Source organism: Malaya genurostris, chromosome 3 (assembly GCF_030247185.1).
Source record: "Malaya genurostris strain Urasoe2022 chromosome 3, Malgen_1.1, whole genome shotgun sequence".
Classification (NCBI taxonomy): Eukaryota; Metazoa; Arthropoda; class Insecta; order Diptera; family Culicidae; genus Malaya; species Malaya genurostris.
In genome coordinates, this window is record NC_080572.1 from 194475090 (window position 1) to 194502547 (window position 27458).

A 27458-nucleotide genomic window follows, 5' to 3' on the forward strand; every position below is an offset into this window, starting at 1 on the left:
ATGGGGTGCCTTTTCAAAATTTACCCTCTGAGAGAGTGATAAGTTTTTGATCGTGAATATCTCTTGTTGTACCTAACGAATCAACATAATTTTTGCTACATGCCATCGGAAATATGGTCACAATTTTATGATAAAATTTTCAGTTGTGTGACATAATCTCAAATAGTTCAAAATTAAACTTTTCTGAAATGTTTGGTATAAACGAGTATCAAAGAGGATAATTCATAAGGCGCGTTTGCCTTTCTCGTATTTTGAAAGCTCATAGCTACAAACGAAATCACGTAAAAGAAAGCTCCTAACAAAAATTGAATCAGTTTGGATTCTATCGCCAATGCGAGCAGATGTATTTTGTGCCGTTTGCAAAGCTTTTTTTTTATCGTTTATTTACCCCCGGTTTTAACCTAATAATGGTCGTTCACCGGGTATGTATCAGATTGGGGTAGGGTTTGGGGTAGGGGTTTGGGTTTGCAAAGCTAGTTTCGCTTCCGACAAGAGCGATTACGTCACAGCTGTCAGTCATTTGCATTGGTGAAAAAGCAACGGTGGAGAGCATTACACGAAATCAGCCGTTCTAATGACTCAAAAGTTTTATAAAGAACTATTAGGATTTCTTGCTCGCAAATCGAAGGAAAATGTCCTCAGTTTAGTGCAAATCTAGAACTGTTTGGTTAGATTTTTGCACTTTTCGCTGTGTGAAATTCACAGTAATCTAGATCAAGCGAAGCCTTCGTTTTTGCGAAAAATCTGGAAAAGGGGAATGCTTGCATAATTCATACTATTGATCAACTAATTGATATTCGGAAGTGTTAAGGAACATGTCAGTTGTTTTCGTATTCACGACATCCAGTTATGTCTCTGACATTGCTCACCCGCCTTTTTCGACCCGTTTTCGGTTTATCCTCAAAGGTGTTATCCTCACCGAACTTTCTGATTGCATTTCGCACGGCTTTTTCACTTACTCCACTCCTCTTTTGCTATCGTTCTCAGTGACAGTCCGCGTTCTGTGCACCATTTGTACACAATTTTTCGATGTTGTTCTGCTAAAAGTCCACGCATTTCGAAACAAACTAATGAAAACGAATAAACAACTGCACAAGTGGTTAGAGAAGAGTGTAAACAGCAGAACGCAGCCATAAAAATTGACAGAATCTGAACCATTGCGAAATGGCAGCAGTTTTTGGTTGCGTCCATACTTTCTGGGACAGACTTTATATACCTTTGATATAAACCGTATAATTTGAATGTACGTAAAAAACTATTTGGGTGAATCAGGGATCTCTATGGAACAAAATGAACAAAGTAAGCAAGGCATTTTTTATGACGTTCATTAGACAGTGGTCCAAATTTATAGTCGAATTAGCTCGTTGGTTTTTCGCCTGCTCTCAAAATGTTATCCTAACAGCATCAACAACATCGAACTTATAAAAAAGTACATTGAGATATTTTCACACAAAACATTACATTCGTGTTAGTAAATCAAACGAGTGGCCAAGCATAGCCAAATTGGTATTGAAATTGATATTCTTCGTGATATTCTATGATGTCAATTCTTTATCAGTCGGTGAATAAAAAAAAATACAATTAGTCCTTCTGAATTATCAAATAAATATTTCTTCAAAGTAGACGAGGTAGAAGTAGACGATACGAAAAGCGTTTGTGTTCCAATGTCTGTGAAATAGATTCTGCAAGTAACGCATATTCAGGCCAGTGCGGTAAAATTTCATTTCATTCGAATATTTATTATTAGATGAACATGAAATTTATGGCCATTGACAGTCAATCCATTTAAATTTTGTTGCCATACTAAAATAAAGCTCCCAGAGTTCATCGTCAATTTAATAAACGTACCTAGTCATTATTTATGAAAATTTTACTAGCTCAGTTTCAAGTGCCAGGTAGTCTACCTGTTTCATTATCTTCACTGTTGGTAGTGAGCATGTTAGATTGAATAGGCATGGACATCAACTCGATAACCAAAATTCTCTCCGGCCAGAATTATAAAAAAGGGTGGCTGTTCTCATTTGAGTTTTCGATTTCTTGAAATGTATTATTTCGATTGTTAAATTCAATATTCAATATTCATATTCAATTATTTCAACTATATTCAACTGTTTGAAATGTACTGAGATGTGTTTCAAAGTATTAAAAATGAAAACTGGAAAAGGGAACAATTAATTTATGTTTATTTTATAATTGATATTTCAGTTGTCATGATTGGTTTATCATACCTTTCATCCATTATCTTAAACCAATTCTCTCTCATTCAATAAGAGAATATTTTATTTCAAGAGATCAACTGACGTTGGTGGTTAAACTGAGCTTCGATTGGAAGAGAAACGAATGAAAAACTGAATGCTACCCGTTTTGTACGTACGCGAAGGTTGTGTGTTAGAATGTGAAGTTTACGGTAGTATAGTGATCGTTAATGTATGCCACATTCGGTTTCAATTGAATTGAATGAAGTTTTACAGCACAGATTCAGACTATGCAGAATTTTCATGGAAAAAGAGTTACTGCTCGTGGTTCGAATCCTTTTGACAGCAAAATTAGGCAATTATCATGGTTCCATGAGAAGATCAAATGATTGGTTTCATGATTTTGTCGTGGATACGGAGCGTCTTCCCAAAATTCACCCTGCGGAAGAATGGGTAGAACTTAATCGTGAATGTCTCTTGATGTACTTAGCCCTACAATATAGTTTTTTGCTCTATGCAATCAAAAATATGATCAACAATTTATAGTTTTTTAGCATGTTCGGTATCAACGAGTATCAAAGAGAAAAACTCATGACGCTTGTTTGTCTTTCTCGTGCTCGGACGACGACTTTCATGCAAAGGGCGCATCATTGCATTCTCGCGTTACCATGTTTTACCCATTCTAGCCTGCGCAGTTGACTTTAAAGTATAAGTAAATTAATTATAAAATAGCTTTTTGCAATTTACTTCCTTTGAAAGATTGTAATTCGTATCGTACAGAAGTCCAGGCAAACCACGTTTTACTCTCTTTTGGCATTTAGGCTAATTTAGGATCTATCAACTTATAAGAACGACTATAGTTATGCAGCCTGTTAGTTTTATTCGTATTCACGTCGTTCAGTTATGTCTCTGACATTACCCACCCACTTTTTTTTAATTATTACACCGCTGACGGATTTATTTTCGTTAGGATTGAAGTCTTGTTCGGTCCTGATACGAAGTCAGTTTTCAGTTTTCAACGCACGGCGTCAAATTTTACATATTCTATCAAATGCACAACTCATTTATGATAGCGCAGATCTATTATTTTTGCCAATATTCTCATATACCAGTACGAACGAATTTCAACGTCGACGGGGCATCATCCAAGCAAAAACAGTACGTACGTAAAATCCGATAACTAAATGTCTTGACAGTTGCTGATAGCTTACCTGATTATCTGTGTTGATAGAAAAGGCTGTAATGTCTAGTACCCTGCTGAAGACTAGGCTGAGAAGAGCGTACAACCACATGTTACTTCTGAAATGAAAAATGTTGAAAATAAAAACTGTTAGAAATGAAATACTAATGTATGTGAAAATGCAATGCAAGTCTTCAGTATTATTTTTGGTTATACTCTTAAATTTACATCTTCTGAGACCGATCAATTCGAGTATTCAAAATGACACATTTTTGGGATTGATTTAATACAAGATCAAAGCAATTCGATTTGCTTCTACATGTTAAAACATGTACCTGAATCAAAAGCTAGGCGTATTGAATTCAGATTTAATTTATTATTGAAAACTCAGTCATTAACGAATAACGTTTTTGTAAAGTGAGTCATGTGTGGAAAAAATTTTTTGAAAATTTCATTACTGTTTGCAGTGCAGATATCTTGGATTCAACACTTCGATTTCAAATATCAGGGGGAAACATTTCTCCTGAAAACGACCTTGAGGTTGAACCCGGGATTGAATGAATTCTTAGTAACGATATCAGCAAAAAATGAATGATAAAAAATCGGTTCAAATTGATTCGAAAACTTCTAGTATAACGCGACGTATGTAAAATATTACGTTTTCGTTAACCAACTACCATTCGATCTTTCTCTTTGACAAGTCGAAATAAAATATAAGGAATATCTCATCATATCGCTGCCACAATTGACTGCCTGCCAAGAATTTGTCTTGGCATTTCATTTCTATATTCCATACAAAAGAATATGCGACGGGAGCAAAAATACAGAACTTCAGTAGTATAATTAGATGTTTTGAAATAATGAAAAAAATAGATGAAAGATTTTCAACGGTCAAACTTCCGATGCAAATATCTTTTCAAATAAACTTGAATCCATTGAAATTCTTTCTTTCTTTTGAGCGCACATCTCTCTACCTCAGATCCAAACAATTTAAAATTTGTGCTCATGTGTGCTCGGTGCCGATGGACTCGCTTGGGTATGCAAAACCGAGCCGGTGTTGGTTTTCGATTCCTTTACCGTGAATACGAAATCGAATTCCGTACACAGCGTGCTTCGTTCGTTGAGGTGGTGTTGTATTTTATTCTTCTGTGTCGTTGCATTTACATACGCTTTATAAGGCGGTTTGATATTTTTGACACTCTTCAACTCGTAATTACGGAAACGGAAGACAGATCCAGATGAAGTTCAGAAGTTTTGTGAAAGGTCTCATTTGAAGTTGAAGTTTGAAAAATTGGTCACGCCATCTCTGAAAAAAGTGAGTAAGTAATTTAAATACGGAATATTTACACTAATCACCCTGTAATTCCTGAACCGGAAGATGAAATTCCGGAATTATCTATGAAACCAGAAGACCTTTCATTTGAATCTAAGTTTGTGAAAATCGTTTCAGCCATCTTCGAGAAAACTTAGTGCAACTGAGTCGAATAGTATATGACGGTTTTTCACAGTGATTGCAAAGCCTTTCTATACGTGAAAGGCAAAAAGTAAGTCGTTGATGTTAAATTCTAACCATAAGAATTCTTTCACTTTCACTCAAACACAACGTTTAACAAGCTTTGTTAAAGCTTCCATCTAATAAGAGGTCTCAAAGAAGGTTTCTGTCAATTTAACATTTCAAACTTTTCGTGATACGACTCCACTTACATCGTCTTAGATATCGTTGACGAAATTGTTCTACAAAATGTACTTATTGAAAATAAAAACAGATACACTCGTAAGGTAAAGAGAATATGCTTTTTAACTCGTCAGTGAACTCTACTTGATGCATAATCTTAGCCAAGGGAGATCGGTGAAACTTTTTAATGAGTTTCGAAAAGTTTCCTATCGTTTATTGCGATATTTATCCTCCAAAGTGCCGGAACGGTTCGGAAGGTAAACGAAGGTTCTTTTTTCTATTATTATGTGTGAAGTGATTTCCCTTTTTTCTCTTTTACGCTACCCTCCTCGGGGATCGTTTTCAACCGGAAAGGTTGAGAAAGGCTTACAGACCATGTAATCTCCTTAAAGTCGTCTGCAAACCACCCAAATCCGCTCAGGTGCAGCAAAATTTATGATTTTAGGTTTTTTTACTCTCATCAAACATCGCCGGAAAGCCTCGCTACCTAACGACGGCGACGACGACGTCGACAAAACTTTTACGGTTTTTTTTTGCGTTGAATTCAATTGAAGTACACGCAGTAGAAGAAAGTAACGGAACCTAGCAAACAATGTAAAATTCAATGTTTGTTTGTAGGATTGTGGCTTGTTTCTTTGCTGGATAAAAGGAAAAAATGCTTCTGTACCTGTTTTGCTGGTGCCCGTGCCTAGCAGCATTACGGTTGTAAGCTCTGTAAAAATTATAAAACCGTACTGGCAAATGATGTTGTCACCAGCTGAATAATGAAGTCACTTCGGATGACAATGGCCGAGAAGTTGGTTCGAAAAGAAAAATAAAATTAGTATCCGGTGCTTGAATTGTTTTGCAGGAGTAGATTACGGTTTAAAGATGCATTACACGTTTTACCTTCAGACTCCTGAAATCCTCTTTTAGAACCTAAGAGAACACACCACAGACTAACAGACATGACAGTATGAGTAAATTCTTATAAAAATTATTTTTCGTGATGCACTAGTTCCACCTATATTGTACTGCGCGAACTATTTACTATCTGTACACCCCTTGTGTTATGTAAAAGTTTTTTTACTCGTTGGTTTCCCCTCGTTTGTCAACACCGATCAGCTGCTTGCAGGGATGCCTGATTTCATCAAAATATTTGAAAATGAATCGTCACAATAAATTATTGGATTACGTTGATAATATATTTCACTTATTCGCGATGTTGGAAGGTAACCATTTATTTGACTCAACGTTGTTCATCTAGACTATTTTTTATTGTGTTGGTAGTTTTCACCCGAAACTAAGTGGCGGCAGACCAGAAGCAAGTAAATATTGTAACAAAACGGGTTCGATTTTGTATTGCGTTGGAGGATGAGAAGTAGGCACAATTATGTATATAGTTTTGGCAATATGTAATAAAATCTGTATCCTGCATGAAATTCGCATGGACGTATACAAATCAATACATTACAGGTAATTCTGTATGAATGGCAACTCTGTTGGTAAATGAAAAAAAATAAACACAGTCTAGATGACAGACAGGATGTTTTTGATAGGGTAACGTGGCGCCATCATGACACATGTGAGTACTGTCCCAAATAAAGAAATATTCGAAATGACCGTTGAAATGATTGAAGAATCTAATTTGAGTGTCCTGTCTGTTAGTCTGTGAACACACTTTCAGCTCGTCGAAAAATCAGTATTTCTAAATCCATGCAAATAACAAAGCGACCACCTAAAATTTCGTAATAGTCGGTATATCGCTCTACATTCAAAATATAAAATACTTTTCATTTGTTATTCAAGAACCTGTGAAAGGATTTCCTTGGGCAAACGTATAGTGCATTATTCACCCATTTGTAGTTAAAATAAGAAAGATCTAATTTAATGATTCCTAGTTTCACAGCAATCGCGGTACTTATCAAGTAGTTCGTTTATTTGTAGTAGCTTGATGGTAATTTCAATTACTTTTCTGTTTTGATTATAGAGGTTTTAACCTTAAAGTCATTCGCCTTCATGATGATGGCAAAGTTTATCTGTCATAACGCATAGGAAACAAATTTCCACTTGTAAAAACATTTATAAATTATATACAGCATCATTAACTAATCATCACATTCTTGAAGCTGCTCCCCTATTGGATGATCATCTGTTGTCACAATGGATACAACGAAAACTGCGTGCACTAAGCTGAAAAAATCAACAAGTGCTGATGGCATTCCGTTTATGGTTGTCAAAAAGTGTTGGGAAAGTTTATTAGCCCAATTGGTGATATTATTTAATATATCCTTATGTTCTGGAATTTTTCCCGCACCATGGAAGAAATCATTCATCTTCCCCGTATTTAAAAAAGGCAATAAATGTGAAATATCGAATTACAGAGGAATTGCCGCTTTGTGTACTGTTTTGGATTTCATCATACACAATTGCTCTAATTATATATCTACAACTCAGCACGGTTTCATGCCAAATCGATCTACATCTACGAACCTTGTGTGTTATACTTCCTATGTCATTCAGTCGCTACAGGCGCGACAGCAGGTTGACGCTATATATATTGACTGCTCCGCTGCTTTTGATAAAATAAATCACCGAATAGCTATTGCTAAACTAGGAAGACTTGGATTTAGCGGTGCTTTTTTGAACTGGCTGCAGTCATATTTGATTAACCGTACTATGATAGTTAAAATCGGTGACTGCACAGCCGCACCCTTTCTTACTAACTCGGGGGTACCTCAAGGTAGTCATCTCGGACCCTTTTTATTTTTGCTGTATCTGAATGATTTGAACCTTGCGCTGCAATGTAAAAAACTATCATTCGCCGACGATTTTAAATTGTATCATCCTATTAAAGACCTGGAAGATGCTAGATTTCTGCAGAAACAGTTAGATATCTGCTCCAGTTGGTGCGATCTCAATAGAATGGTCCTGAACGCTTCAAATTGTTCCGTGATTTCTTTCTCACATAAACGCACAGTAGTTGTATTCGACTATACCATTTCCCAGACTATTCTCAAACGAGAATCGACTGTCAAGGACTTTAGAGGTTCTGTTCGATTCAAAACTGAATTTTAAGAATCACGTAAAATAAACGATCTCTAAGGCTTCCAATATGCTAGGATTCATATTTCGTATTACAAAAGCTTTAATAACATATATTGTCTTAAAGCACTATATTGTGCACTGGTTCGCTCTATACTCGAATATGCTGTAGTCGTCTGGGCTCCCTATTATCAACTCGACATCCAACGCATAGGAGCTATTCAGGATAAATTTATTCGGTTTGCCCTTCGCAGTCTTCCTTGGAGGAATCCCAACAACCTTCCCAGCTATAGTGAGCGATGTAAACTTATCGATTTAGACTTGTTATCCGTAAACCGAGACATCTGTAGAGCTATTTTCTTGGCGGATTTGTTACAATCTTGAACTGATTGCCCCGAATTGTTACATAAACTGAACCTAGCTATTAACTTTCGCAACATCCGATCTCATCCATTTCTAAGAATTCAATCTGCTTGCACTAATTACGGCTATAACGAACCGTTTTCTAGTATGTGCCGGCTATTTAATCGATGTTCTCACTTGTTCGATTTTCACCTATCTCACAACATCGTGAAAAAATTATTTCTGAATTACTTCTCTACTTCTTAAGTATTAAGGTTAGTAATAGGGGTAGTTTTAATTATCAGTAATAAGTATATGACATGGTATCTGCTGGATTATTGTGATCTTTCCCACTCCGTCTCTCCACAATCTCTAACTAACTCGGTCGTCGCTTCTACTTTTTCTTTGTCATCCACCATCCGTTTCTCGATCACTAACCAGATCTTCATGCCGATTCTAACCCCGTCGTTTTCTCTGTCTTCCACCATCTTTTTGGTCACTAATTAGATCTACATGCTGTTTCTAACACCGTCGTTAGCCCACTCTCGTTTACCACCCCACCCCCTCACCAACCCTTATATAACATTTACCTATTCACTTTTTTCTTCTCTCTCATCTTTTAAGCAAGAGCGCTATTACTGCCCTGTAATGTTTAGTGTCATCAACTAGTTATAGATAGGGTTATAGATTTAGTTTTAATTGCTAGTGTTAAGCCCAAATGTATCTGTTGGATCATTGTAATCTGTTGATACAAATGATGAGGAGGTTTTATGCCTGCTGGAGAGAGAGATTGCCAAATTTCATCTCCATCGGCTTTTCCCTGCTCCAAAATAAATAATTAAACCGTTTGTTCATGCGAGAAGGTAACTTTTGAGTGAGAATAATCATTTTCTGTGTCTGTTATTTTAGCAGATTCATTCATACTTGCATAATTTTCTTATTATTCCAGAGCATTTTAAAAATTGAATTTAGCCAACTATAATGTTCCATTCTGAATAAAGTTTAGTTTTCGCACAATGAATTCAAATGGACATTACCACCTCAGAACAACAAACTGTTTTCTTTTACTTTATCTTCCTGCTATGATTTTACAAGTGATTCTCCCAGTTTTACTGTTCTTGAAAAAATAATCTCTGAACGAGCAGTGCATTTGCATTTCATTTCAAATGTGCCAATGGAAAACAATTACCGTGGGATTGCGGCATTATGCGCAGTTTCCAAGTTACTCGAAATTATTGTCCTGGATTTTATCACTCACAATTGCAGTAACTACATCTCCAAAACTCAGCATGGTTTTGTGCTCAATCGTTCAACTTCAACGAATTTACTCTCCTACACATCTTTTATCATTCGTTCTCTTGAAGCACGTCTCCAAGTTGACGCAATCTATACAGATTTCTCCGAAGCCTTCGACAAGATAAATCATCAAGTAACAGTAGTTAAGCTCGATAGGCTTGGTTTCAATGGATCCTTACTGAACTGGCTCCATTCATATTTAACTGGCAGCAAAATGTCTGTAAAATTGGAAACTGCTCGACGACACCTTTCGCCGTTAGCTCTGGAGTACCCCAGGGCAGTCATTTGGGACCATTTATATTTTTACTATACCTTAATGATCTCAATTTTTTGCATAAATGCTGTAATCTGTCCTTTGCTGACGATTTCAATCTATATCACCAGGTTAATTCTCAAGAAGACACAATATTTCTACAATCACAGCTTGATTCATTCGCCAATTGGTGTCAAATAAACAGAATGACATTAAACGCCTCAAAATGCTCTGTTATTTCCTTCTCTCGCAAACACTCGTTTATAAGATACGAATACAACATTACGGGAAAAGTGCTGAAACGCGAATCATTTGTAAAGGACTTAGGAATTATTCTTGATGCCAAGGTAAATTTCAAAAACCACATTGATTATATAATTTTCAAGGCTTCAAAGCTTCTAGGATTTATTTTTCGCGTAACGAAAAACTTCGTCAATATACACAGCCTTAAGGCATTATATTGTGCACTAGTCCGGTCGACGCTTGAATATCTATTAAATTAACTATCAAATCGACGATGAGCGCGTCGAAGCTATCCAGCGAAAATTTGTTCGGTTTGTTTTACGCAATCTACCATGGAACGACCCTGCAAATCTACCTAGTTACCAAGATCGCAGTAAAGTTATTGGCTTGGATCTATTATCTGTTCGTAGGAATGTCTCAAAAGCAGTTTTCATAGTCGATTTGTTACAATCATGTATCGATTGTCCCGAACTCTTACAATTAATTAATTTCAACATTCATCGTCGTAGTCTGCGTTATCGCCCCTTTTTAAGATTACCTTCCACCAGAACAAACTATGGATTCAATGAACAATTTACTAGTATGTGTAGTTTATTCGTTAACTCATATAATGTCTTCGATTTTCATGTATCTCGAAATGTAATCAAACGATTGTTTCTTAGTCACTTATCATGATAATTTTAGAATCAAAGATTGGTACAAAGATGAGGAGGTTTTATGCCTGCTGGAGGCAGAGGTTTAAAAATTCTCAACTCCAGTGAGCTTTTCCCTGCTCCACATACATGCATACATACATGATTGTATTTCCGTCCAACCCCCACTCCTCTCCACCAATCTCCATTGGAAACTAACTAGATTCGCTCGCCGAAATTAACCTGGTCGTCTCTTCTTCTTTCTCTCCACCATGCATTCTTCGATCACTAATTAAATCTACATACTGATTCTAAACCCGTCGTTTAGTTTCAATTGTTAGTAATAAGTCCAAATGTATCTGTTTGATCATTGTAATCTGTTGATACAAATAATGAGAAGGTTTTATGCCTGCTGGATTACCTGCCTAGAGAGATTACCAAATTTCATTTTCATCGGGCTTTTCCCTTGCTCCATAAATAAAACTCATATAGTTTCTATCGTTTTGTAGAATTTTAAGATCTGTTACAGGAACAGTTTTTTATTGTGAGAGAAATTTTCTTTTGTTTCGTGTGATCATTTTTAGTTTTGCAAAATAATTTGACTTATAACGTGATCCGGAATCCGTTTCGGTTCGGTCAAGGTTACTTTGAACGCTAGAGAAATAAACCGAAAGGCGGTAAAATGCTATTTCTCATAATAATACCACATATTTGGTTAAGTTTGCGCATATGTACGATCCTTCAAGTGATATTCCATAATAAATCATTTGAAAATGATCATCGTAATATTTTCTCACGTCAAATAGAAACTGAAAATTTTTATTGTTTGAAACAGAATCTTGGACGCTGCTAGAATAACAGAGGAGGGAAAACATTTTTCTCACACGAAAATCAACTTTTCGTATGAACAAATGATGCTGTTAGTAATTTATAAATGCTTTTAGAAGTGGAAATTTGTTTTCTCTTGCATTTTGACTGATAAACTTGCAATCATCATCCTCGCACACCTCTAGTTGTGAAACACTACGTTAGATCGGCTTATTCTGTGGGAGCGTTTTTATAACATGCGAACATATACATTGAAAATCGTACGAGCAAACGACGCATAAAATAGCACCTGCTACCAAAGTGCATGTCGGTACGATACTGAATCAGTATTCTGTACACTGCAAAGAGAACAGTTCAACGTTTACATTTCATTTCACGTCACATAAACCAATGATCTTATGCTTGACGCGAAGCCTCCCTATACCGTTCGGAGCATATTTGCTACTAAATGAAATTTGAGGTGTAAGCAACCTTCGAAACCGTCGGCCGTGCGAGAGAAATCAAACGGATGACATCATGATGGCATGCTATGATTGGCTCGTGAAAATATAGGTCAATTTCTATGACCTACTAATGAAATATAAAAACAACGTTACAATACAATAGTTGAATGTTTCCGGTTCGATTGATGGTTCGATTACATAAAGCCATCTACAGATCACTGAGCAAATTCAAGGAGCAAAACTTTTCGCGTTCTCGGAGGACGGGTTTAAAGTAGTCAGATTCTTATCATTCCCGCTGTTCAACTGGACGAATATGCAAGAAAATCCATAATAAAAATACGATCGTTTCTTCTTCTTAGACGAACTTGAACCAGCGATTTTACGATAACTTCTCAGCTAATTTAGCTAAAGTAGACGTCGAAACAGACACAGAATTTATTGTTACATGTTAGTAGATATTATATTCTGTCATCATCCAAGAAATTACGTCATAAGTTTATCTCAAGTGTAAGTTTCATTGTTTCAAGAGTGTATGTCGACATTATTCAACTGATTCGTGGGTCTGAATTCGAAAAATCGGCCAGAAAAAAATGACTATTTTTATTGTTTGTTCAAGTGTTGATAATTTAGTTTTATTTGATTATTAAAATGACTTTCCGAAAGACACGCTTAAAAAATCATTTCATAAAAGTTAATCAGTAAATCAACCACGCTTTTTTCTAACAAATAAATATTTTGAATTGTAGGAAAGGTGGGTAATAGTGCGCGGTACATATTAGTGCACATCTTGTGTAGTGGCAAGACAATAGGATCCTCTTGTGACTTCAAAGTGAACATTGTAATAGCAACAAAATTTAAACTAGTAAATTGCTAACAAGAGCATTTATGATAGAATGCGGTATTATTTGCACATCAATCACAAAATTCAAATGATGTTACAACTGTATTCCCATAGTCCTAGATGCAATTTTAAAACGGCAATCAATTTACTTCCAATTTGCTACTTCTAATTAAATTCATTTCTTCTCTGCAACCACTTGGTATTGTGCCAGTAAACAGCAATTACATTGGTATTCATGAGATGTCCGGCGACTTTCAGGCCGGAACGCCCACGTCATGCTGGCGCAAAAACTTTATTCGGGCGACCAATTAGCACACATTTATTCGTTTCAGTTGCGCTTGAGAACCGAAAATCCCGTAGGCAACGTTTTCAACTCTTCCTCTCTCACTCTTTCTTGTTTCGGTACCAACGCAATTCCGGATTGGCGGAATAATGGCAAAATAGGCAATGAAGGATGATTCGTTCTGTTCTACTCTAAGAAGTAGTGACGAAGCTTTACAATTAATGACAATTACTCTTCTCGTCACGTTTTAAGTTATACACGTTGGAGAGTAGTTACTATAACTTACTAACGAGGCTCTGTGAACATATCAGTCTGGTCTGACGTTAATTTTGATGAGATGAGAATATAACAAGCTGTTTTTGTTCAGCAGGAAGGCAATATACCAAGGATTAAAAAAAATATTTCTAACAATGCTACAAATATGTCTTACTGTACATGCAGGGTAACATAAATCGAAGCTTTTTCTTTCAAACATTTATTTCAAAAAGACGACAGTAGTGTCATGGGAATAGAGATAAAATCGTATACGATATCTTTGCTTCGACTCAAAGAAGCAATACCGTATCAAAAGTAATTCGAAAATTTTGCAGTACTGCTGTTATAGCGACGCAAAAACTCGAAGCGAATGCCCCTGTTTTCAGTTTACCTTTCAATGCTTTAAATGAAATCTATTGAACAGAGACAGCAGATGGTTTTCGTATATGATATAACTAATGGAGCTGAAATGACTACTGGAGCAGTTACCCAATGAAAAAAAAATCACAGTTTATGTTCAACTGTCTACAACAGTCAGTGTTGGGAAAAAATCAAAATTTCGAAAATCACGACTGAAGTTATTCTATTGTGAAAAGACAAAAAACAATATCGATCAGAAAGCTCACTATAGATAAGTTCAGTACTTCGCGATTCTCACTGAAACTGATTTCACATGGCAAAAATCAGTTGTGAAAAGTTCACTAGCGAACATTCCGTTCGATGATATTTAACAAAAAAGTTCTAATCCACCTAGTGGTGTAATGATGCCTTTCTCATATTACTAATATTTTCAGAAATATCACCAGAAGATTTCGTGAAGAATTTTTTTTTTCAATCTTGAATAAAATAAGAAACTTTCTTTGGGTATAAACTAACATAACCTTTTCAAATTGAAAACAGTTATGTCAAGTTGATAAGAAATTTTTCTTTATTTTGCATCATCGCACTAAATGATTAAACATAATTTACCCTATAGTTCTGGAACCAGAAATCGGACCCGGATGAAATTAAACAGCAACCTATTAGACTGTAGGAACTTTTATTTGAGCCAAATCATCTCTGTGAAAAATGAGTGAGTCTCGTTTTAAACTTTTTGACTACTACTTCTGGTACTTCTGGAACCAGGATCTTGGAACCATTTATCCATTAACTCGGCCATGAATTTAAAAGTAAGTTTTATAAAAAGGTGCACCTCGTTTTGCCATCGCTTGTGAAAAAATACTCATGAAATTTAAAATTTTCACCAATCGCACTGTAATACCGGAACCGGAAGTCAGATCCAGATCAATTTTTCGGGGACTTTTTAAAGAATTTTAAGACCTTTTATTTGTTTCTTGGTTTGTGGAAATTGGTCAAGAAATTTCCGAGAAAATTGATTGCATATTTTTTCATAAATTTTCACATATTTCCTTGTAATTCCGGAACCGGAAGTGGGATCCTAATAAAACTCAGGAAAATTGTATAAGGCTAAAAGACCTTTTATTTAAATCTAAATTTGTGAAAATCGGTTCAGCCATCTTTGAGAAACATGTGTGACTATTTTTTTCCTCATTTTGGTGCATATCACCCTGTAATTCCGGAACCGGAAGTCGGATCTATATGAAACTCAGGAACTTTGTATAGGACCTCAAGACCTTTCATTTGAATTCAAGTTTGTGCAAATCGGTTTAGCCATCTATGAGCAAATTGAGTGACATTATTTGTCACACACTCACGTACACACACATACACACACACAGACATTTTGTGATCTCGACGAACTGAGTCGAATAGTATATGACACTCGGCCCACCGGGCCTCGGTTCAAAAGTCTGTTTTCAGAGTGATTGCATAACCTTTCTATATGAGACAGGCAAAAACATTCACAAGGCTTGTTATGCAGCTGATTATAATATATTATCCAGTTTAGCTTGAATAACATACGCAGAAGTAACAGGAGCGCAGGCTACCACTACAGTAATTCAAATGCGCCATTCAAACACTTCGCCTACTGGATGTTTGAGACATGCTGACAATGCTGCGCTTTTTATTAATTTATTTATTTATTTTTGGAGCGGGGAAAAGCCCACTGGAGTTTATACTTATTAGACCTACTATTAGTTTACTTCCTATTTCCTCTTTATTCAACCTATCAATTTCCGTCTAACTTCGGAGAAAAGTTTTATTTGGAGTGTTTTTTTCTTCCATGTTATTGATTGTCTTTCAGAATTATGAATTGAATGATAAAAATCAACTATTGCGCAACTCCGTTGATATTACAAAGTTAATAACAGAGATAGCATACATCGGTATATTGAATACATAGTAAAAAACAGTTGATATTAATATTTCAAACAATAAATTAAAATTTTTCTCGGTAGCCGGCTGCCCAGATCAACCAATATAACCAATTAATAATTTCAATAAATAATTGAAATAATAAAGTGGAAATAATAACGAATCTAGACGCGCGTGAAATCTGTTGACCTTTGTTTGGTGATTTAAAATGATTTTATAACAACTGCTTTGTCTAAATCCTATTCACTGCTTTGTTTAAGTCCTATTTCCTCGAATAGGAGCTGTGAATCAAGACTTTCCGGGACTTCAATATAGGATATTGTTGAAACGTTCACTCGAGAAGTCAGTGAGTTTAGTGGTGCATCCGAGCATCTTGAAACTGGAACATACTGGGTCGCGCGCGAAAAATACCAATACTGAAATTTTTACTAACAAGTATCTTTCTCCCATGACACTTGTGGAGTGCGCAGTAGTTTATACGGCCTCTAGTAACAACAAGTGTTGGACTAACATCCCTTCCCATTCCTTAGACGATCTACGTTTCGGGCCTGGCCGGCACTGATCAATGAATTCTGATATTACCAGAAGATGTACATTGAAGGATGATTTACCAGTCCCAGGTCGAATCATCTAGAAACTCCCTGTATAATTTCAGCTAGTCCCGATCAGTAACGGAGTAGCAACCAGGGGTGGTCGCTCAAGCTTAAGAGTTTTGCGTCTGATATTCATATCGAGTTGTTCGAGAAGGCTGGAGCAGTCGGTGTTTCCCAGAATTGAATCTGAAACAAACATTGCTTTCGAAACATTGCGTCGATCACTAATCAACTTGTTATTTCTATGCATCAAATTTGTGCTAAATAGCGTTTTATTGCGGGCATTATCTAAATAGTGCAGTGAAATCAGCAAGCTGGATTCAAAGTAGCATTTCGTCGCTATAATCACAGAATACCCTACGTGCATCGAAAATATCGCAGTTATTATATCTCAGTTGTGGTTCAGTTATGAATTCATTCCGTAAAAATTTTTATTATGAAAATATAATAATTAAATCTTACACGAATCACTTCGTTGTTGAACTGAAGCGTAGAGGAAATTCAACATCAAAATATCATCGGAGACTATTCTACCATTCGATTATTTCTTTAGCGATATTTCTGTGGGTGAAAAATCGTCATCAATATATTACTCGTGAGCTTCGAGGTTCAGAGTTTTCCAAATGCTTGCTTCATGAATTAAAATCTCAGAAGTGATTTTTTGCAGTCACTGAGTTTTTTTTAGAAAATCTAATTTTTTCACGAGTGGTAGTGAAATTAACTTTTCCTGATCATGATTTCCCCAACAGTGACAACAGCTAAAGACTGTCCCAGAAAGTATGGACAGAACCAAAAACCGCTGCCATTTCGCAATGGATCAGAATCTGTCAATTTTTATGGCTGCGTCCTGTTGTTTACACTCTTCTCTAGCCACTTGTGCAGTTGTTTATTCGTTTTCATTAGTTTGTTTCGAAATGCGTGGACTTTCAGCAGAACAACGTCGAAAAATTGTGTACAAATGGTGCACAGAACGCGGACTGTCACTGAGAAAGATAGCAAAAATGGAAGGAGTAAGTGAAAAAGTCGTGCGAAATGCAATCAGGAAGTTCGGTAAGGATAACACCTTTGAGGATAAACCGAAAACGGGTCGAAAAAAAGGTCCTGCTAACCCTCAGTTGGATAAACGTATACTGAAGGCGTTCGAGCAAAAGTAGAAGGTTTCAGCTCGGGATGTGGCTAAAAAAGTGGGCACTTCGAAGTCAAATGTTCTTCGTGCTAAAGAACGTTTGAATCTTCGAACCTATAAGAAGCAGAAACAACCAAAACCTAGTCCGAAACAAGAAGCATCGATCAGACCGAGGGTTCGAAAGCTGTGCAATACGATTCTTGCTGGAAATTCGAACTGCATAATCATGAACAACGAAACCTACGTGAAACTCGATTACAAATCCTTGCCGGGACCACAATATTATACGGTGCAAGAAGGGCAAGTGTTAAACCAGTCCGAGACATCGATTGAAGTAGAAAAATTTGGTAAGAAAGTTATGGTCTGGCAAGCAATTTGTAGCTGCGGTAAGATTTCGAAACCCTTCATCACCACTGCTTCAATGAACAGCGAAATATACATCAAGGAATGTTCACAAAAACGACTTCTACTCATGATTCGAAGCCACAAGGATCCTGTTGTCTTCTGGCCAGATCTTGCTTCTTGCCACTACTCGAAATCAACGGTAGAATGGTATACTACCAAAAATGTCACTTTCGTTCCAAAAGACATGAATCCACCAAATTGCCCACAACTTCGACTAATTGAGGAATTTTGGCCATTAACGAAGGCACATCTTAGGAAACATGTCTCGGCAGCCGAAACCATTCAACAGTTTGAAAAAGATTGGAAAAAAGTGTCAAAACTTGTTGCCAAGAAGTATGTACGGAATTTAATGAGGAACGTTCGCAAGAAGGTGCGCCAGCTAGTCTACAATGGCTAAGTAGCAAATGTTGAGAATAATATGCTGTTGTTGTAGTTTAACACTATCAGTATATCGAATAAAATTTCAGTATCTAACACTTATGAATTATTTACATCGAAATCAAAGTGCGTCCATACTTTCTGGGACAGTCTCTAAAGGTGGCGGAAATGGATTGCATAACAACGCAGGTTCGAGTCCTGCCGTTGAGCATATCTTTTTCCAAAAAATTATCAAGTTTCTCCTTCATTTGGCCTTTTCAATATATGTTTCCACTCAGTCATTGCAAAACTGAACTTAGTTATGTCGACTTTAAGTTAATCCAACTAAAAATCATAAATTTTTAGCACTATTTGGAATGTTTAAATCGGTATTGATTGTGGCTAGTCTCCCTTATTTGCAAAAACTAGCAAATGAAGCTTTAGTAGATAAAAACTTTACTAGGGTGCCTATAACAAGAATGACGACAGCTGTTCGTTTGAAATGACAGCTTTGTTCCAAACGAGCAAACGACCTATCAAATACAATGTAAATTTAACGAAACTGCCAACATCTCTGATTAAATGTTTTGAATTGTTGCCAACATTTCGGATGAGATACCATCACTCTGGTTATAGGCATTCTAGTGTCTACTACTACTACTACTTACTGAACAGTTATCACTGCATTTTGAGCGCAGACTTTATGACTTTCTGACTTAATGTGCAAGGTTAGGATTCGAACCCAGGTGGGCACGCTAATACGCTTCTAAGGAGTGTATCGAAAAGTAGTTATCAACATTGATTATTGAATAAAAAAGCGAAAAAAAACATATTTTGACATCAGTTTTCGATATATTGTAGAAAAATTACATCTTTATGAATTTCACTGATTATATTGAAGAAAATACTAGTTTCTGTGAAACGCTCGCACTTTGGACTTGACATTCTTCATTAAATTCTGCACAGTTACTTTTGTGACTTTCCTGGTGGCAGCTGTCCAGTTTTTTTTTAACTCCTGCATGTTTTGGGACACTGTACCTTCCTTCCGAAAGTGCCGCTTGACAATTGCCCAATACCTTTCAATTGGCCGAAGATCCGGGCAGTTCGGTGGGTTGATGTCCTTTTCCACGAATTGTACATTATTTTTTGACAACCACTTTTTCGACACCTTCTGTTTCTTGTACGTTTTCAGGGAGTTCCGAACTTTGATCTGTTGAATCATTCCGATGCTGGTGTTGAACTGCTTGGCCAAATCCCGCGTCGACGCCGATGGGTTTTTCCTGATGTACTCAACTACTTTTAAGTCCCGGCCGGGCTGGCTGGGACCCGTTTTCCTACCGGATCAGGGCAAATCCTTCATGGAAAGGGTCTTACCGAACATCTCGATTTTTGACACTGGTGTGATGCACTTTCACCCGTTTTGCAATTTCGTTGTACGTGACACCACTTTCTGAGCACCAAGTGTGCAAAATTTTCTTTCACGTTTCCGGATCAATTCGACTCATCATTGAAACGATAAGCCGTACCGAAACCAATCGATTGCGCAGCTGTTGTTGACATGTAAACAAACATGTAACCGCAAAACACGCTGCAAAAAATTAAACCATTTCAGAGTAATAACTGTTTGAATGTTACTAACTACTTATCGATACACTCCTTAATACGCTTTCCCTTCGATAGAAGGAATTTATCCCTATTTCCCAATGTCTTTTTGAGGTTAACTATCAGAAGATAATGCACATGCCTTTCTAAGTCATCGTCTTCTAACCACCCCGGTGGTGCGATTGTCATCTGCATACAATTGGCTTGAAGCCGAAATTTTTGGTTCTTTTGGTTCTAGTTCGCTGTCAAATGCTGTGTTTAAGCAGTGTTCACATCTTTCTTCATGCGGTTGCACCAACATAAGGAAATGATTTCGATGGAATATAATCAAACTATAACAAACCACTTTTTTCTGATTCAAAAAGTGGTCAAATTACTTGTTTTGCAGAGAATACTAGACAAGAGTTATATTTATATTAGGTTTGAAGAAATTAACTTTTGACACCAGTGTGGTTTAATTGTATGGTATGAACGTAGCTTAACATAATGTTGACAACAACGCCACCAAAACAAAATGCGTCGGTTTCAGGAACCAGCTTCCATAGCAGGGGGGTGCTTCTAACACATGGGTTGAAAGTCCCGGGCCTTACGCATAGTTAGCGCTAGTTTTATTGCAGTCACCATTTTCAGGTAATACTGACAGCTATCGTGCTGTTAAAATTTCATGATATTCTATTCATGCGTGTTTGAGTTATTGTGCTAAGAGTGACGCTACTTTTCTTATTTTCAGAACAATTTCGTTGGTTTGCTGACTTCAAACGTGGCCTTAGAGACACCGATGATGCAGAACGCAGTGGACGTCCAAATGAGGCGGTAACACCAGTTAGCTGACATCGTGAAGATATCAAAATAACGTGTTGGCTTTATATTGCATGAGCATTTGACTATGAGAAATCTCTGTTCAAAGTGGGTGCCGTGTTTGCTCACTGTTGACCAAAAACGAGAACGTGTTGATGATTCTGAGCAGTGTTTGGCCATGTTTAAACGTAACAAACCGGAATGTTTGCGTCGATATGTGACAATGGATGAAATATGGATTCATCACTTCACTCCGGATTCGAAACGATTTCCATCTGAGTGGACAGCAACTGGTGAACCTCGTCCAAAGCTGGAAAGGTTATGGCCTCGGTATTTTGGGATGTGCGTGATGTAATATTTATCGACTATCTTGAGAAAAGGAATACCATTAACAGTGAATATTATATAGCGTTATTGGAGCGTTTGAAGGCTGAAATTGCAAAGAAACGACGGCATATGGCGAAGAAAAATGTTTTGTATCATCAAGACAACACAGCGTGTCACAAGTCAATCAAAACATTGGCAAAACTACATGAACTGAACTTCGAATTGCTCCCACATCCACCGTATTCACCAGATTTTGTTCCCAGCGACTACTGGCTGTTCGCAGACCAGAAAAGAATGCTCGCCGATAGGATATTTCGCACGAATGAAGAGGTTATCACTGAAACTGAATCCTATTTTAAAGCAAAAAATAAATAGTTCTACAAAACTGGTAGAATAACAGAGGTGATGAAACATGGGTTACTTAACATCGATTAAATCCATAAATCTTTTTAGGTGAGCCAAAATATATGAAGTGGCCAAAACACCTCTGTTACCCTATTGAATGATTGCGTTGCTCTTGATGGAGATTACGTTGATGAATAAAGTTAATTTTGAACCAAAAAAATCGCATTCTTTTTGTTTCGCCCGAGACTTTCCAGCCCATGTGTTACGCACACAAGAATGTTGAATTTGAACTTTTCCATATTCGACACTGTGCCCGTCGTTGTAAATCGAGGGGACTGTTATAGTATTACGTTCAAAATTAAGTTCAACAATGACAGTTCCGTAGAGGAGCATTTGTTTTTTCAATGAAATTTCATTTTCATTTATTGCATGTATAATTTTACAGTGCATGGAATCAATGCAGATTGAGTTGGTCACGAAGACAAAAGTGCTGAAGGTTAAACGCATAAAGTGAAACTGCTTTCAATACGGAAAAGTTGGAAAAAAATTCAAAGCTTTAAACATCGGTTTGCAGTTTCAGGAAAACGATTCCAGTTTTTAAGTGGAAATCCTTGTTTGAAGACAACATATAAAGAAAAAGTATAACTAATATGCTTTGATCAACCTTACCCTTGTCGATAGAACGAAATAATGGAAATGAAACGTAAAACGAAACCTATCTTTATCACAAAGAAAACTCCAGATAATGTAATCTTTTTAGCGAGCTGTTTTCACTTACGCTTTATATCTTGAATGGAGGATACGCTGCACGAGCAAACAGTGAAAACAAAAGGCAACTTGTATTTATTTGCACAAGTTTTAATTCGACAGACGAATTTCATGACAGAAATCCCTCATGATTCTTTCTTTTATGAATCCAGCACAACACTGCCGACAGCCAGATGCCAGGCTCATTGAATATGCATGATTCCAGAGCGACAATTTGTTGTGTCATCTTTTTACTCGCGCCTGTCAGTTCTCGGTGAAAGAAAAGCTCCCGTACGCATACGGATCCATTATTCAACCATCCGCGATAAATGAATTATTCAGCACATCCATTGTGTATTGTCTGTCAATGAGTTCCGAAATTGAACAATCGTTGCCGTACTACGTTTTTTTTCTATTTTCACTAATAGGAAAAGGTGTTCCTCGGTGTTGTTTATTCATTTATTTTTTCACAATCAACAAACACAATACGATAACCTTATTGATAACATCCAAAATTATACAGAATATACAAATAATTCTGCTGTTCCTCGGTTAGCTTCTCCTGTAAACGGGGTTTTTCATTATTTCTATCGATCGTGGGTTAACAGAAAACTATGGGTTCCCAAATGTTGAATTTTTATGTAGTTATTGTTCTTTATAAGAGACTGCTACAACGTAAATTTTATGTCAAAATATCGAGTTGTTCCTGGGATTTGGTTACTCCATGTGGGACAACTCGACTTATTTGAATAGTTTTAACGTAGAATTAAAAAGTATTAAATTTTTAAATGAACACCGTTAAGAAAATTGCAAAAAAATTATCCTATTTTGTAAAATAAATTTGAGGAAAAAAAAATCAAATTATTGTAGAAACAAAATTATTGCAGCGCTCATTATAAAAAAATAAAACAATAATATTTTTTGTTTCAGAATCACGGTATCCCGGCAGTCATTTTGAATAGATCTTCTAGTGTGATTGTAGTATCTCTATGTCAACTGTTCTGACTGTCGCTGAAAACTGGAGTATTTCCTGTTATATGGAAATCTTCTGATAACTATCGTGGTACCTCTCTTAGTACCATACCTAAGTTGTTTGAGCTAAAGCCCATTTTTAATCACTACAAGCTTTCACGACGCTCAAAACGAATGCTATGTCTAAATGTCATCAAACCTGGGCTTCGGTTCCAATATTCTTCTGAGGATTTAAGCGTATCTCTGCAATCGATCAAGATCAATGACGATGTTTCTAAGGAGTTTTTTTTTCTTTTACTGGCATTCCACAAGGCAGTCATTTCGGACCACTCATGTTTCTACTGTATTTAAAATTTCTCAATAACTCCAATATTTGATATTACATGTCCAATCATCACTAGAACATCTGCGTCTAGGAGCAAGGTCGCAATGAGCAATTTGGCGCATTCCATCTGGGAATGATCTTAAATTCGCTTACAAGAATTTATAACTTGCGAAACTTTCGACTTTATCCTTAATCCTCAACATATAAATTTATCCCGTAGAATTATTAGTAATACCGCTTCAACAACATTATTTGCCATCAGACAATGTACCTCCCCTATCAGTATTGCTGAAATTTTCGGCAACAGACACATGGAATGTTCTCCCGTCTGTGGCTAGGAATGGCACAAACCAACAAACAATCTCACTTCGTGAGCGCTTAAACCGATTAGTGAGAGCCAGACAAATGCTTTGGAAAATAGCAAATTACTTCCGTTCAATTTTAGTCGCACACTAGCGAGCTGGATTCCTCGTTCAAGCCATCGCATGTTGGCATGTTGGCACATAGCATTTGTTGGCGGGAACAGCATTGCCACTTTTAATGGACATTTGAAGTTAATGAGCTGCTGGGGAAGCTCGTCTCGAATGTTCAACTTAATCTCGTACATTTGTTTGAGGGTCGTTTGCATTGTTGTACAGCAGTCGTGTAATAGTCGACATTTTCGGCGAAGGTGGTTTGTTCAAGAGCAACAGCCTTATGGTTCTGTTAACGTCGACTAGCTGTTCAAGAACAAGGATAATTTGCATGTACTTTAGGAGAGACACGATGGGTGTCAAATTGAAACATGTGTCTAAGGGACTTGTTGAATGTAATAATGTTGAAAAGAAGCCTATTATTACTAGGGACCAGGTAATGGTATAAAGTTCGGACAGAATTTTGGCAAACAATAAGAAATATCTGTTTTCTAACGAGAAATATATACCGAGCCATATTAATTCAGAAAACCTTGAAAAAATCGTTTTGTTTCAGAAGAAAAAAAGGTTTTTGAAAATGACATGTATTTTTGACGTGGTCTCTGTTTTTCTTTTTTGAACGCATCAACAATTTCGATTTCTGTTTATAGCTTTGTGAGGTTTGATAATGTTTTCTCAAAGAACCGCACAAAAAACCATTATGAAAAATTGCGTGCAAATACAAAATTTGATGTATGCAATTCTTCCATCAATTATAGCCGTTCCAGCAGTTTACATTGGTCTATCTATATATGGGGCATTTCACGCAAAATCAGCCTCCCAAAAATTTTTTTTTTTCATCTAACTTTTTTCTTCGATAAAGAACTCGAAAATATTCGACACGTATTGAAATGATTTTTTGAAATTTCGCGTTTACAAAAAAGAATCTTTTTTTAACAGCCTATACTGTAAACTCTAATAAAGATACAAAAATTCGTCCAATATATGAAATGAAGACGCACATCCTTAGCTTTCAAATAAGCGATTTCATAAAACAACCTTTAAAGTTAATTTGATGAAAAAAGTTAAAAACTAACAAATAAATAAAAAAATTCATACTTGGGCCTAATTTTTTTCTTTTTTAATTGAAAAAAGAAGCCTTAGGGGTTTAACTCAATCTTGGCAAAGTTTCAGAGTGGAAAGGTTAATACTTTCGGAGTAGTGAATTTTTTTAACCATGACCCACATGCGCGAACCCTACCGCAGCGCAACTCGCTCGAATATGGGCTTAACTTGTCGACACATGTCGCGCCACTGATCGAATCCTAACTATGACAGTTTATTGTTGGCAACGTTTCAGTTAAGATCGCGGTGTAAAAATGAATTCAAAAATCAAAAACATTCGTTGCGTCGAGTATCTTCTTCCCTTCTTGCAAATGATGTTTTGTGTGCACCGTGTAAAATTATTTGATTTTAATTATTTTTTCAGCGGAAGATATTTTTTCTGTGAAATATAAATATTCATGATTTTTAATATAAAGATATCAAAAGTTTGATAAAAAAATTAGTTTTTACGTTTTGTTCTCGGAATCGCATTAATCCTTTTTTTCACACGAGATTCTCTACTTTCGTAACAAAATATCTTGATGTGATTATCGTATGCGCTGTCTTACGAATACTCCAGTTTTTTGGACGCAACGAATGTTTTTGATTTTTGCTAATATGAGTCTTAAAGTTAAACGAATTACAGCAACGATTTTTTATTTTTGGATTCATTTTTACACCGCAATCTTAACTGTAACTGTCAAATTTAGGATTCGATCAGTAGCGCGACATGTGTCGGTAAGTTAAGCCCGTATTCGAGCGAGATGCGCTGCGGTACGCTCCGCGCGTGCGGATCGCGATTGAAAAAATCACTGCCCCGAAAGTAATAATCTTTCCACTCTGAAACTTTACCAAAATTGGGTTAAGCCTATAAGGTATCTTTTTTCAACTAAAAAAAGAAGAAAATTTAGACCCAAGCTTGAATATTTTTTATTTGTTTATGAATTTTTAACTTTTTTCTTAAATTTGTTTTAAAGGTTGTTTTATGGAATCACTAATTTGAAAGCTAAGGAAAAGACGCACATTTCATGTCTTGGGCGAATTTTTGTATCTTTATTAGATTGTATAGTGTACACACCTGAATTTTTTAGCTGAGTCTCGGCAAAAAAAATGCCGAGATTCGCACAGCCGAGTAATCAGCAATCATCTCGGCAAAAATAAAATAACTGAGCGTCTCGGCACCCTCAAATTTGACAAACGTCAAATATTGCCGAAATCGCCAGCATAAGATTTACTGTTTGCTCAGTGAAACGTTCGCTGAATATTCGGCAATCCAATAAAACGAAAAAATGAAAAAAATAAATTACCGAATCATCAGTAATTAAAAATCTATTCAATTAATTTTGTTTGTAATTTCTAAACATTATAAACACACCATTCAGGATCAAAAATTCATTTTATTAACACTTAAAGGAAGCTTACAAATTTGTTGCCAGTAGTGCTTAAAGCCTCTACCTTAAAACATGTAGCATAATAAAAAGCGGCGTTTCCGGATGCGGCCACCTTGAGTCGAGCTGGAAATATGAAAATAAAAATAAATATACAAAAATTTTCAATATTAAATTATGCACATACGGTATTGTTCAAAAAATAAATTTACTTTGATCTATTTAATTTGTCCATGCATTGGGTTGAGCCCCGTGTTGCGTGTTTTTCCCTTACAATGTGATCTGATAAAGTCGCTTTTTATAAAGCGAAACATGTCACTATATTTATTCAATATTTTTACTTGCAAGTGGTTCCACGTTTCTTCGAAGATTATCCATTTTTTCACTCGAGAATTTCATCAGAAAATAATCGCGCAATGCGTAGCGAAAATGTAACGTGGCAATAAATGACAGCTGTCGTGCTGAATCTCGGCAACAGCTAGCGCATATTACGAAATCTCGGCAAACGTCTCTGCTGATGTCGGCATATCTGTTGTTTACTGATAAATTCAGCAAGCAATTATGCCAAATTTCGGCAAAGTGAAGCACCGAAATATCAGTGAATGCATTTAACGAAGTTCAGAAACATGCGTATTGATTACTGAGCAATCAGCAAATTTAGGTGTTGCTGATCAGTTTCGGCATTTTATTATGCCGAGCTCAAGAAATGGTTTTAAGTGTGTAGGATGTTGAAAAAAGGCTCATTTTTGTAAAATCAAACAACACGTGTCGAATATTATCGAGTTCTTTAACGAAAAAAGAACGGGTGTGTAATGTCAGAGACATAACTGGATGTCGTGAATACGAATAAAACTAACACGATTTCTTTTCACTTTAGAATTCGAATTGATAGTTGATCGATTGTGTGAATTGCGAAACTTTCCCCTTTTTCACTACTAAAATTTTTAACGATTTTTGACGTCGATTATCTCATTTCGAATTTGCATATTTCATTGAAAGAAACTATCAAGGTGCTGTACAGGATTCATTTCTGCCTTTTAGAAGAACCAAATTGTGGAATTCTCTACGATATTTAGCACAGTTCGGAATATTTTTCTCGAACGATTTTCGCACAGCGAAAAGTGTACGAAGCAAATCAAATTATTTTGGATTTTCACTAAACTGATGATTTCTACCTTTGATTTGCAAAGAAGTAATCTTAAATAGTTCT

At 36.3% G+C, this 27458-nt stretch overlaps 1 protein-coding gene across 4 annotated transcripts in view; it reads right to left on the bottom strand.

The window, feature by feature from the left end:
• LOC131435937 (uncharacterized) overlaps positions 1 to 27458 on the bottom strand; it is a 316170-nt gene that overhangs the window by 111918 nt on the left and 176794 nt on the right. For all 4 annotated transcript variants that reach the window (XM_058604244.1, XM_058604242.1, XM_058604245.1 and 1 more), the window contains one exon: positions 3407 to 3494. In XM_058604244.1, the coding sequence (XP_058460227.1) occupies positions 3407 to 3487 (81 nt within the window). In that variant the 5' untranslated portion in view covers positions 3488 to 3494. The remainder of the gene's footprint in view (positions 1 to 3406; positions 3495 to 27458) is intronic.